Source organism: Anguilla anguilla, chromosome 3, assembly GCF_013347855.1.
Source record: "Anguilla anguilla isolate fAngAng1 chromosome 3, fAngAng1.pri, whole genome shotgun sequence".
Lineage (NCBI taxonomy): Eukaryota > Metazoa > Chordata > Actinopteri > Anguilliformes > Anguillidae > Anguilla > Anguilla anguilla.
This window is the reverse complement of record NC_049203.1, coordinates 65,814,148-65,828,495: the sequence shown is the minus strand read 5'-3', so window position 1 is coordinate 65,828,495 and position 14,348 is coordinate 65,814,148. Positions and strand designations below refer to the sequence as shown.

At 37.9% G+C, this 14,348-nt stretch overlaps 1 protein-coding gene across 2 annotated transcripts; it reads right to left on the bottom strand.

Annotated features, from left to right (window-relative positions):
• Positions 1-1,833: 1,833 nt before the first annotated feature.
• Positions 1,834-12,908, bottom strand: LOC118222805 (homeobox protein engrailed-1-B-like). Of its 2 annotated transcripts, none has more exons than XM_035408664.1 (3): positions 12,869-12,908; positions 5,819-6,749; positions 1,834-2,695 (listed from the first exon to the last, which is right to left on the bottom strand). In XM_035408664.1, exons 2-3 carry the CDS (start codon positions 6,324-6,326, stop codon positions 2,376-2,378), a joined length of 828 nt encoding a protein of 275 aa, XP_035264555.1. In that variant the 5' UTR covers positions 6,327-6,749; positions 12,869-12,908; the 3' UTR covers positions 1,834-2,375. The 2 variants fall into 2 exon arrangements, with proteins under 2 accessions (XP_035264555.1, XP_035264554.1); XM_035408663.1 differs by lacking the exon at positions 12,869-12,908 and adding an exon at positions 12,233-12,441.
• Positions 12,909-14,348: the final 1,440 nt, after the last annotated feature.

Sequence of the window (14,348 nt, the reverse complement as noted above, 5' to 3'; positions counted from 1 at the left end):
ACTGCGGCTAGGTGGAGATAAACACGTGTTTCCCTGGGCTCACGAATTGCTTCCCTTTTTCACGTATCACACTTGGTTTTCTGACGTGATATTCCATCAACACCTGTATAAAAGCATTCACTTGCCTAGTGAATATACAGATAAGTTTAATACGCGAAATTTTGTCCACAATTAAAAATACATCCTTGCATGCTGATGACCCATGGGGAGAATTGCAGAAAAACTCTAAAATTCTAACGCGTTTTCATCCGGGTAATTGCATCATTCGTGATAAAATAGCCTCCTATTACTTGGTCGTACAGATTTCTTTAAAAGCTCCTAATAGTTGGCAATTTAAAAAACGAATTAATTTGGAATGCTGGTCAATCATATACCACAGAAACCGTTATTGAAATGACTAATTTTGCTTAATTCTCGAAACAAACACACTTATTTTACGCTGGTGTAAACCTATTGCAGTAGCCTACTCATTACGCAAAAATATCAAGCACAACGATAACAAAGCAGTCGAAGGCAATACACGTAATTGTCAAAAAATGTCCCGAAAGAGAAAAATGTATAAGCAAAATAAAAAAAGACCAAAATACCACACATATAAGATAACCCCAAGAAAAAAAGACTGGCTTTAAAATTTTTTAGAATAATCGTTTAATTTGGCCACGTTTTGTACCAGGTAGGTACGTCGTTAAAAAATGTTTAAAGGGTCATCAAATAAAATAAAAAGTTAAATTATCCAAAGTACTGTGAAACCTTCATATATGCTTACATTAGGCGGATGTAAAGGCCACGCGGAATGGTGTACCCGTAATTATTTCAGGTTTTCATGTCTCTTGATTTATCTATGATGAAGTCTAGCCTACAACAACCTCAGCATTCGGTTTTAATTGTCCTTAAATTTAAACTGAGTTCACAATGTTAGATAATAATCCTATAATCCTATGGATTAAAAGATGTATATATATTTCTATTATTATTATTATTATTAGTAGTAGTAGTAGTAGTAGTATATAAGGTTATAATTGTGTGAAACAATGGGCACAAATTGTTTATAGAAAGCACACAGAATATGAACAGAATAAATAGACGTCTAATTACGATGGCATCAACAAAAAATTATAATAATCGTTTTTAAATAATAATAATAATAATAATAATAATAATAATAATAATAATAATAATAATAATAATAATGTGAACACAGTGCTGCAGGAAAGCCAGTAAGAATGAAGGAATTTTGCAATAGCTGATCTTTGCACAGACCGTCAGCATGACCTTGAGTTGTGCCATTTGACCTTTGCATCTCCACCCACAGACTTGTTCCCCCACCCATGCTCCGCTTGTCTCGCCCAATACCCTGGCTGTACTTCCTCTGTTGTGCCTGAATATATCAGTGGGTTGTTAAGGAATATATATTGGCATTTCAACCTTGAACGCTGCCACCATGGAGCTGATGTTATTTATTTTATAGAGGCCACTGTATATGTGTGCGTGCGTGTGCGTGTGCGTAAAAGAGAGAGAGAGAGAGAGAGAGAGAGATGAAAGAAAGAGAGAGAGAGAGAGAGAGATGAAAGAGAGAGAGAGAGAGAGAGAGATGAAAGAGAGAGAGAGAGAGATAGACAAAGAGAGAAAGAATGTAATAATATACTCAGCTAACATCGTTGGAAGTTAAATCTGGTTTATGGTTCCTTTTCTGTGCCACTATAACGTTCATGTGATCTTCCAGCGCTGTCAATTTTAGGCCGACAGAAAAGCCAACCCAGACATCAGGACGGGCTAAACGGGTTTAATTTAAATTACGACCGAAAGGAATTTAAGCCAGAGGAACGAAATGAATCGTGTGCATTATACACTTTTATTTCAGTCCACATTTTTTTCTGAACATATTAAAATCTTTGGCTTCAAGCGGCGAATCAAGAACGAAATCTGTAAAATTGGTTGAATGCAGTTTGAATTCGGGAGACAAAAATGAACTGTTGAAAAAAAAATCGTGATGATTCAGAGATGTACAAAAACAGTGATCAGCTTCATAAAGAAAACAAATATTTCCCAGCAAGTATTATTCGGTACAGGTACACCCTTCTGATATTTAACCACCTGAAATTAAATATCTACAATTATATATATATATATATATATATATATATATATATATATATATATATATATATATATATATATATATATATATATATATATATACGCTATGTAGTAGACAGAGGTCTGATTTGGATAGCCCTCTGTCTAGATTTATGGTTTACTTCACAATTTGGCTATAATAATAATAATAATAATAATAATAATAATAATAATAATAATAATCCTTCCCCAGAAGTATGCTATCTATGGCACGTGAGAGGAAAAAAAAGAGAGTCGGTTCAGTCGCTGTCCACCTTGTCTTCCTGAACGGTGGTGGTGGAATGGTTGTACAGTCCTTGCGCCATGAGCTGCAGCGCGAGGGCGTTCTTGATGCCGTTGGCCTTTTTTATTTTCGCCCTCTTATTTTGGAACCATATTTTTATTTGCGATTCGTTGAGGTTGAGTTCCTGGGCCAGAGTCTGTCTCCTTTGCTCCGTGATATAGCGATTGGCCTGAAACTCCGTTTTAAGTCTTTGCAGCTGTTCGGCCGTGAACGCTGTTCTCGGGCGCTTGTCTTCCTTCTCGTCTTTTTTCTTTTTCAACTTTCGTGTTCTTGGGCCTATAGAGCACAGACAACAAATAAAACGAATGCAGATATAACAGCAGATCATAGACACATACACCACACGCTTGGTTACTAGGCCAAGACTGAAGGCATAAGTCTGCTTCACTCAGGGGGTTATTTTACATACAGCAGTGATTTTGCATATAGCAGCGATTGAAATCACCATTTGCCTTTTAGTCTAGCAAGGCTACGTTTAAGTTCCAGTAATTGCATTCATTGCGAGGACGTGTGATCATCGATGCGTGATTTCATTGTGTTTCTGGTATAGGCTAGTTGCAGCAGGAAAAATAGATCAGGTCTAGCTTACACGATATCTTTAACTGGTTTGTGAAATTCAGTATTTTGGCTCTGTTTTTGCATATTAAAATGCATATTCTTATTGAAATGCACGTCTAAGGTAAAGGCAATGCAAGAATAAAAACCATAAAATAAAACAAAGACAGGCAATCATTGTTCAATATGATCGGTATGACGTTCGACTGGAATACTAAATATCCTGAATTTTAAGTGTATTGTTGTGCCATTATTACAACAGATATCAGTCAGTTCTGGAGAAAATGCTAATCTACGAACAACTCATACCATAATAAACTGGTCTTCAGAAAACAGGTATCCTAAATATAGCAAGATTATACACTGTATGCGTTGTACATTGAAAAACCATAAATATTCTCATAAACTTAAATAAGTGTGGAATCAGGGCGCCTTCAGTTTATTTAAGTGTACATTTCAGGCGCATTTTATTTATTTAATTTTTTTAAAATTGAAAAACAGGCTATAAAGCCTTGCATGTACACCGTAGGAGGAGAGCAACACAACATCAAAATCAAAACAATTGGTTTGAACAATTTATTTCATAAATGGTGGGTATCGATATAGATAATAGATATCAGTTAAATATCATACACTTTGCATGTCTCGCCTTTATTGTTGCAGTAAAGTATGCGAGTGCTACGCTAACTCAAGTAGCCGACTACAAAGATTATAGATTCAAAATAATTATAAATCGACAACATAATTATTCTTTATCTTTGGAATTGTTGCTCTTGATATAAGCTATGGCACAGCTGATTTAAAACGTCATTATAGTCGGCCTAGATATCTGTGTTTATGATTATTTCAGTTTCGATGGCTGTCTAGTCTAATTTTGGAGGCAAATTTCTACGTCAAACACCTTTTGATTTTTATCTTTAACCTTTTTTTTACAGTGTTGTTTATTTTATTATTTTATTCTTTCCTAAAATCGAGAGAACCACAGTATTGTACATCTGCAGTGGTATCTATTTTTCTGCATTCCGTGTATAATTGAATTTTTTTATAATTGCAATTTTTAATCAATATGATCACGCAGGCAGCAATATGCAATAATTGCTCATATTAAACGTTGCAGTGGGTACCTTAAATTATCATTCACAATACGACAGAGAATGCTGAAAACGACCAATACTGCCTAAAAGAAATGAGCTATTTTTCATAGTCCTGTATCGTCACAGAGGAATCTGTATGACTCGGTTGATTGCGGCCATGCAGACGGAAGCAGCAGGTTTATTTACATATTTGTCTCTATAAAAAACATTCCTTGTTTCGGTTACCCGTCTGCGCAGCATCAGCATCAGTCGCGTGCCTCTTCTAGTTTTATACAGTAGGCCATTAACATATCAGATGATGTTTCTATGGAACTATACTATACCATGTCAGGTACAATGAAAGGAAGATATGTAAAATAGGAATTGGTGGTCTATACAAGCTTTCCTGAGTGTGTTATAATTCTACACCAAAATAAAGGTAATCGCACAGGCTCATTGGAACGAAAAGACAAAGAAATGTACATTGACGACGTAGAAACATACGGTAATAAAACAGTTTTGCGAATATATTCCCTATATTGCTTTAAAAGGCTATTAGTCCTAAAAAGCCTATTATAAAAGCTACAATTAAATTAGTATTGTCGGGGAGCACTAAGGTTTATAGTTCCACCCTGATTTGAAACCGAAGACGCCGTTGGTGTGGAGACCGGTCGCTCAGTCGGTCAATCAATGGATTTTTCTCTCATCAGCTTTCCATCACCATCTATGTCCGCGTGCAGACGTCTCTTGCAACGACTACAACGGATCTTTGCATAGGCCTATTTATAACTTTCAGAAAAGTTTGCTGCAGCAAATCCTTGGGATATTCTAGCAAGTCTTCCACGCGCTCCGGCTAAAAGCAGCATAAACTATTAAGACCAAAAATTACTAAACACTGCCCGGTATCTATGAAATTGCATTACTGTTATTATTGAGATATGATTATATCCTTTACAATAAATTAATCCTTAACAATAAACTCTGACAGTTGTAACTGCTGCAGAGATGTAGGCCGAATCTGCACTAAAACTACTTTTGACAAGAAATATTTCACACTTTGGACTGGATTTATAACTTCTGAATAAACACTAAAAGCAAGCAATTTCTAATAGTTTCAAACGACACTGACTCAACAATTTACGACACCAAATGTGCGATTCATTTAATATGATATTATATTCAATTTCAGTGTGAGTAACGCTTTTGAAACGTTGCTGACTATTTCTCCTGTTGGTCAGTGTGTGTTTCAAATAAGCATAAAATTATTCCACTTTACTTCATTGCAGTTGTTGATATTACTTCGGTTCAACTTCAAATGTATTTATTTATTTAGTTATGCTCATCATAAACCAGGAGCCCACGTATATTTTGGGTTGTAATTCCACCTAAAGATCTACGTAAATTCGGGGTCCAAGTGTCGACAAATGTAAGACGGATACTTAATTTTACACAATGAATAGGCTACATACAAATATATATATTTTTTTTAAAAAATAAAAATCAGTTCTAAATCTCTAGCGCACATGCAGGTTTACGAAAACTATTAAAAGTAATAAAATACTTGCATTTACAATTTTCAAGGTAATTATAAGCATTAAAAATTATAAATATGTAACACACATTGTAAGAGCAAACAGCCGTGATATCTTGTGATATCTGAGGAAAGTACTCTCGTGCTCTCACTCTCTCCCTCTCTCTTTGCACTTGAACACTTTGATTTGGTTCTCACGTGAATCGTTTACATTTAAAAAGTATAAACGTTCTGCCTTACCGGATGACGGTCTGTCTGAGTACCGCGTGCAGTAGACCCAGGCGGGCCACAGCAGCGGCTGCGCTTCTTTATTTTTATCGGCTCCTCCTTTATTTACAACCACAATCGACGTAGTGCCCTCGTCGTACTTTGTCCCGTTAGTTCCGTTCCCTTGCTCCGGCTTCGCCGCGCTCTGTTTCGAGGACGGCGAAGACGAAGAGGAGGACGAGGAAGAAGTGCCGTCACTGCTGCCGTTTGAATCCTGGCACAATATTGTAGGATGAGACGGCCGTATTCTCAGAAGACTGACGTTATCCCTGCCCGCGGTCGGTGCCCGCTCCCTGCTCCCGCTCTCCTTCTTGCATCCGAAGTCCGGCCGCAGAATGTTATCAATAAAAAAGTTGGTGGTTCTGTGAGCTTGCTGCACTGCCTGATGGGGCAAAATTGGCGGAGACGGCATATTGGGAGAAAGGGAGACGCTCTCTCCCTCACTCGAATCCTGGCCGTTTTGATCCTTTTGCTCTTCCATAACTGGAACCAGTTCAGCACGGGAACGTTCACTCCCACACGGAATTCCACTTGTTGGTCAATATTTGTATCCAGTTATGAAGGAAAAACAACAGTATCTTATGACATTAAATGCCGTTGCCGAATTTTACTCTCTTAATTTCTAAATGGACGGCATCGTGTGGGTTTAGGTCTCCAACTGTCATAATCTGGCCGCGTGAAAAAACTGAAAATACATTGCGCGCAGTCTCGCAGTCCCAGCCCTTCTCTAATCTACGAAGCTTCGATCTTCGGGAAATTCTCCTAAAATTGCTCAGCCTCTAACACACCTTTTTTTTCCCCAGACTAACCGGAAGCACGTGAGTCTACTCACACGTGCAATGAACCAATCAGCAGCGGAGATCTCTTTTGACAGGGGTGAAGCCGTCCAATAGTGTTTTCGACTCTGTGAATAAATAATTGACAGATTTTAGCAAACCAAACAAGGGATCATGGTGACATAACATTTCTTCTAGCCGGAGTTAACGGTATACTAAACTCCTGTAAAGGACGATCATGCACAAGCAGAGCGGTTGTCATGCGGACATCTTCAGGAGCTACCCAGAATATGTTGTGCTCCGTGCACTTGTTTTTGTTTTTGCTTCGTGTAGCTTACTATACTCGTCATGCTTGTACCTTCAGGCGGAACCACCAGCCTCTCAACCAGCACCCACCCTCCACCCCCTCTGCCCCAGCTCCCATAAGCAAAAAAAAGTAAACCATACTAGCCAAAACATAATTAAATAAATGCTCTTTATATAAATAGTTCAGGAGAAGCGATTTTATTGTTTTGACGATAGAAAATCAAAAGCAAACAAAACATGCTATTTGAATTCCCGTGCACTATAACTGAATTTTGTTTGCATAAATGCTCCTTTCTGTGAACCGCCTGTGAGGAAATGAAAAAATTCTGTCTGAACGGTTTCACCACCCTGAAGACTCTGGAGGCATGTAGGCCTGAAATGTAGACCTATATAATATTTATATTTATATTTATGTACATAGTTATTGTTATTAGCATGAGCAGTAGTAGTAGCCTAGCAGATATATTGTATTAAGTATAAATGTCTTTATTAAAATAAATGTATTTGGAGTGTAACCGTCAAACACCAACCTTAAATCCCTCTGAATTCACTGAATCTATTTTGTAATTTTTTTGGATGCGCGCGCCTTCGAATAGATGCTCAAATATTCACTAAAAATATCTGCTTTAACAGCTGATGGTCTGTCAGAACTTCACGTGCAGTAAACCCAGGCTGAGGTTCTTAATTTTACACACACACATTTTACACATGAATTTTTGTTAAATTATTGTTTAAGGTAAGTTTAACTTTTGTCTGACATATAAAGACTTTCATTTACCATATAATGCCAGGTAATAATTTGTTTATCTATCTGAAATATGTAGCCAACATTTAAAATTACAGGGACAGATTATTTAAGATGTAACCATGATGCAGCAGATTAATTTGATATTTGAAGTGATAATTTTTCCCAATGCAATTCAATGCAATTACGGTCAATATAAGCAGCAACTGTCTGCCCAAATAACGTTTACGCTTTCGCTCTCGCTCTCTCTCTCTCTCTCTCTCTCACACACACACACACACACACACAATCAAGCAAACAAACAAACAAACAATGCCAATTACTAAAAAGGTGCTTATCCAGCAATGGCCCGAATCCCTGTACAGTTTATTTACATTTAAGTTGCGCGAATTGAAATCTTTATCCTAAAAGCTAGAGTGGGTACTTAATTAAATTCTAATTAGGACACTATCAATATCCTATTTAGCCGAGTAGCCATTGTTAGACGCAGTCGCTTTCAGGCGTTAAATGGGGACTTTCGAGCTTATCTTGCCTGCAAGAGACGCCTTGAGAAGAGCTGAAAAAAAGATAATTTATAGGCTTTAATTACTCTTCATTCCGCCTGATCAGCTTGGCGTTCATCACGGCAGAGGGGAATAAAATCTGGTCAAAAGCGCCGTCACTGCCGGCTGGCAAGACGCTTAATCAGAGCGAACAGGACCATATTATAGGCCGCGCAGCAAAGGACGGCCACGTAATTTTCCGAGGTGCTGATAAAGCGGGTTGAAAAATGCGATAGTCTTCAGAGACACCATTTACAGAAACGACTTTATTGACGACTTAACGTCGGTAATTCATTTTACCTTTCATGTATTGGAGCCTGGATTTGTTACAGTAATAGGATGATGAATGCTCTGGCGCGCGGTGGCTTTTATTATTGACTGGAATGCACACTCCCTCCACTAAGTGTCCCCGAAAATCATTTAAAAATCGATGTCGTAACTAACTATTAATTTTATTATGGTTAGGTTGGAATTAATAACCTCAACATTCAATTTAATTCAGTGCAGTATAAAGCCAACACATTTTGCTGTTCAAATTATGTCAAAAGAAATGTTGCTATACAAGGATGATTGTTTTTCTTGTATTGTAGTTTCACGTGAACCAGCTATCTATGCCTGAGGAATAATGAAGGATGTATAAGTGGTATGGGCTCAGGGGTAGTTTGGGCTAGGACAAACTACTATACCACAAAAGTAAAAGTCTAAAGGGTTGCTGAGTTAAATGTTACTTTAAAAAAAATAATAAAAGCCATTGATTAGGATATGTATTCGAAATATGTTGGAGTTTCAGTAGAAATACTTAAAATTCAAAAACGTCTTACTTAACATTAACATTTCCAATAACTATCTGTATAAACCGACCATGTTGTGTAGTTTATGTATATTTCCCATATAAAATATAGATTTCTATAAAAAAATATTCTTTTTTTCACACGCGAGCCAGCAAAACACAAGGTTGCATATATGACCAATACAAGGAAACTGTATGGTCTATTCTTTTTAATGCTCGGTCGCAGTAGACTATAGTACATAGCTCAAATGTGGATGCTGCTTACTGTACTGTACGTGTAATTCATGTGGATTAAACTATAAGGTCAGAAAAATGACCTTTCCCCGAGACACGCATGAGTTGCCTTTCCATAATGAATTTCAACCTCCAAAATTTGAATTTTTTGACCGGACATTTTGTTGGAACTGAATACGAGTATATTTCAGAAACAAACGCAACAGTATAATTAAGAGCAAGGTCAAACCTACACGTTAGACTAACTCCCCAAAGCCTCAGTACCCAGGTATGTAAATTGCATTTGTACCTGGCGGTTTTTTATATAGCCTGGCTGCCAAACAAGCTAACACGCGGGAGGTTTGAGTCAATATGAACAGCAGTTTGTTGTAAATACCTTTTAAAGTTTTAATTTCTTGTCTTGTGTTTGCTTCATATTTAACGGTTACAGCATGTTAGAATGTTCTGGAGTTTAAAAACGCTTTGCTGTTTGTACAAGTGATTCAAAACATTCACGAAGTATTGTCGTCTAGTGTGGACGTATGAGTGCGCAAACTATTAGCTATCGTGCTATCCAGCGTTATCAAGTGTGCAACATCCATAGTAAGCTTGAAATACACACATCTGAGTTCTGGTTCATTAAGCACAAATCAATTATTTTCGACTGAATGTTCGAATCAATGACACGTCATATTATTTAAGTGACAGAATATAGAAGATTATTTAAATGCAGAAGAGATACGTTGTCAGCTACCTGGAGAAACAATCGTTTCCTTTCTATTTCCAGAAATGCTGGTAGTGGCGTTTCAGGAGCTGCTCATGCGGTTGGAATGCTTGCTTCGGTTTTATGGAAACAGATGTGGATTGAACCAGTCTTTTTTGAGGTCTTAAATTCACCATAACCAGTATGGTGAAGTATAAATTAATATTTTGAAATCCTCTGGCTGTTGCGAGTCCAATAAGTACAAGCAGGTGGCTTTAAAATATAGTTTTAAACAAATGCATGATGTAACCATATAGGCTGCATACTTAACACTGCCATGTCATAAAATTGTATGTACTGTATGCATTTGTGAAGTATTGTTACATTTTGGTCTGGACCCTGACGATTGAATTGAGAATTGTGTTACGTCCTTTAATTAAATTGAATAAATACCTGACAGAAGTTTTTGAGAGCCTTATTATTTGAGAGAGAGAGGCAACATTTACAGGTTGTATGTACTGTGTTCCAATTTTCTTGCATCTTTCTTCCACTAAGGGAAGATAAGACAATAATTTAAATTCAGCATAAAAATCAGGGAACAAGGTACATTGTTTGCCTGAATCCGGTTATTGTCTCTTTATCTGATTAACACCATTTCTGACGAAAAGAAGTAGCTTCTGCTGTGTATGCCAACTGGTTGTCGTCTCGCTTCGTAACTAATGAACGTCATTAGTAGTTAGGTTATGATTTTGTTTTCTTTTTAAAACCGGAAAAGCATTGAACAAAAGTCCAAATCTGTTAACCTGTGATTACACTGGCTACTGGGATTATATGTCCCATATAGAAAACCTACCCATTCAACAAATTATTCAATAGCCTATACATTTACAAATCACAGTATTTTGCTCTGTCTTCATTTGCATTTCCAGTTTTGTTTTGCTTGGTGCCTTCTGAAAGGGAAATTTGATAATGTACTACAGTTCGGTCCCTGCTTGGGTAAAAAGACTTAGAATAGTCAAATCTAATCCCTGCACATCGCCAGTCTCTCGTGCATAAAAAAGAGAGCGATTCACTGTGCGTGGGTAATAAAACAGGTCAGATATATTGTGTACACTTGAGGATTAATCTCTTTCAAGCATGTACACAGTAAAATGTCCAGTGTTTATTCAGCTATAACAGTGTGAATTAAACTCATAACAGATTGGTCACACGTTTCAGAGTTGGACCAAATGTTATCTGTTAAGAGTTGAATTAATACTGGACATTTTACTATGCATGCATTGAATGCTATCTGTTTTCAGAGATGATTCTTTTTACATGTAGCCAATGCAAAAATATTCTCCTCACAGATAAAACAGCGGATTTTCACACGCGCCATTAAAGTAGCCTACAGACTTAAGAGCTTCACTCAATGGGCTACTATTGTAAAAATATTATTTTGATGAACGAGTTGAAGGAATTCCTCAGTACTTCTTGCCTAGCCAATTTTCCGCTTCGCGATGTTTTGGAGCCACACCGTGGCCGTTGAGGTCAAGGCACCGTCGATCCCGTTTGTTTAGAAATGAAATCCTTAACACGCGCCGGATGGCGGGATTTATCGTTCCGTGTTTGTTTTGCGAAGTTATTTTGTGAAATATGCCAGGTGTGCCCGTTAGTGGGGGTAGCACTTCTCGACCCATGTAATTTCAGGCATCTGTTTTAAAAGAAAAGATTACAAATGAGCCCCAGAAAAAAATATATATTTTCTTAATTAAAATGTGTGGATTGTACCTATGTGGTTCTCTGCTTAGATCTCTAGTTTCACATATTCTGCAAGATCCGCGACCCAACACTGACTCATACTCTTCATAACTGTAGCCTATTGTATGTCTTTTTAAAAACATGTACTGAATGATATATGTATGTATAAAATACGTACTGTATGCATCTTGTTGAATGATAAGTTTTAAAATACGTCCTGTCGCTTTTTAGGATGTCGACTATATAGACTTTTCGGAGTAGGCTAGGCTACTTTTCCTGAATGCAAACCACGTTGTGTTCCAGAGATCTCAATGGCAGGCGAAGAAAATTAATGTGATTGCTTTGACCATTTTATTTCCTTGTGAAATTTACGTAAGTCCAGTATCAGTGTGTCAAACTGTTTGATAAAAAAATGAGCATCACCCCAGTCTACTATTGATGAGTTCGTTCATTGTTTTTATGTAAATAATGTCAAATATTTATGCAATTAAATCTGACTACAAAAGTTTTTATCCGGTTAATGTCGTTTGGCAATAGCTTCTGTTTGTATTGTGTTTCCACAAAAGGCTTACCTTGTAATTATTTTTAAGGAATCCACAATCATGCGGCCAACATGGTTGAAAATGGTAATACCGAGACATATTCCAGTGATGTAGAAATGTATTGCTCTTTCTTGCCCGTGCCTTCGCTGTGAGTCATGATCCCAGCTCAAGTCCTCTTTAACTGTAAAAATTAGCTTTTCGAAAAATACCCAGAGGTGATATGTCTCCTTATAGCTACACGTTTCCACGAAAGTATAATTATCCCTAACGCCTAGAAGATCATGAGGAGAGGGAGGAGACTAGATCACGGTCCAGTGTTCAGCACCGGGGACAGCGCCAGGCGTTCGAACGACTCTCTGCAAAAAGTACAATTAACTGTGGTATCGCGCTCACTGCAGGACACAAATAGTTACATAATCTTATTTAACGATGTAACTCTTAATTAACACTTAAAATTAGTAGGGAATTGATTTCGATCGACTCCTTTAAAAAGATATCTGGGTGATAAAAAGATAAGAAAGATAATAAGAGTGGGATGAAAATATGCACAAGAAAATTGTCTGTGGAAAGTTCGTTGATTTACCTGGATTATTTGATTGCAATTTTTTTAAATGCATAATTTGTATCATCACATTTATCTTACAAAAAGTGACTAAAATGACATACCGAGTTTATATATTATTAAATGGAGTTCAATTCATCTCATCGCAGTTTCGAGAACACTTGGAAAACCTTTGGAAACAGGCCTACCAATTAATATAAACTTATGTAAACATTCATTGTCAATCAGGTGTAGTGTGTGTGAGAGAGAGAGAGAGAGAGAGAGAGAGAGGGGTTAATACTACTATTTCAAGTGCCATGGAATCTTTAATGGCTACAGCCAGTCGGGACCTCCGTTTCATATGTAATCCAAAAGAGGGCGCCTGTAGCAGCACAATGCTCCAATATTTAATATTGGGGTACTTGAATTTTATGTTTTAGCCATGGAGAACAGCGCCTTCCAGTGGTCCACCAACACTTCTCCCAGTAGCAACATAAATATCCCAAGAGATCTCCCATGGTAAGTACTTATAGAGCTACTGCAAGTGATAACCCAATTCAGGCCTGCTTAGATTCAGCTGACTTGTTTCACGTGCAATTTGAAGGAAGGAGAGAAAATGAACGGAAATGAATCTGGTAATTTCTCTGCTGCATCGGAAGTTTCAGTTCTCCTTACACATACAGTTCATAGAAATTTTGTTGTTTCGGCTCTGTACTCCAGCACATTGGATCGGAAATGAAACCGTGACTATGAGGTTAAAGTGCAGGCTGTGAACTTTAATTTGAAGTTTGACAACATTTCCAGTAAGGGGACACGCCTTATAATTAGTGGCTTCAGCTATTTCGGCTACACCTATCGCTAACAGGTGCATAAAATCAAGCATACGGCCATGCAACCGCCATTGACAAATATTGCCGGTAGAATGGGTCGTACTGAAGAGTGGCACTGTCATAGGATGCCACCTTTCCAACAAGTCAGTTCATCAAATGCCCTGCTAGAGCTTCTCCAGTCAACTCTAAGTGCTGTTATTGCGAAGTGGAAACATACAGGAGCAACAGCAGCTCAGCCGTGAAGCAGCAGGCCGCACAAGCTCACAGAACGGGACTGCCGAGTGCTGAAGCGTGTAGCGCGTAAAAAATCATCTGTTCTTAGGTTGCAACACTCACTACAGTTACAAACCACCTCTGGAAACGATGTCAGCACAAGAACTTCGACTGGCCTGCACAGAGCCCTGACCTCTACCCCATCAAACACCTTTGGGATGAATCGGAATGCCGACTGCGAGCCAGGCCTTGCGGCCAGCATCAGTGCCCAACCTCATTAATGCTCTAAATGCTGAATGGAAGTAAAGATGAGAAGCTGGTTACAGCAGCAATTGGGGGGGGGGGGGGTCCAACTCCATATTAATGGCCATGGTTTTAGAATGAGATGTTCAGGTGTCCACATACTCTGGGAAATGTAGTGTATTTGCACCCATATCGGGTGAACCTCGTAGGCATTACAGCCCTTTCACTATACTTACGGACTTGCACTGTATGCAATCTGTAAACATTGTACACACAGTACGTCGTGACCCTTTCCTCCACAGCCACTGGAAATCACCAG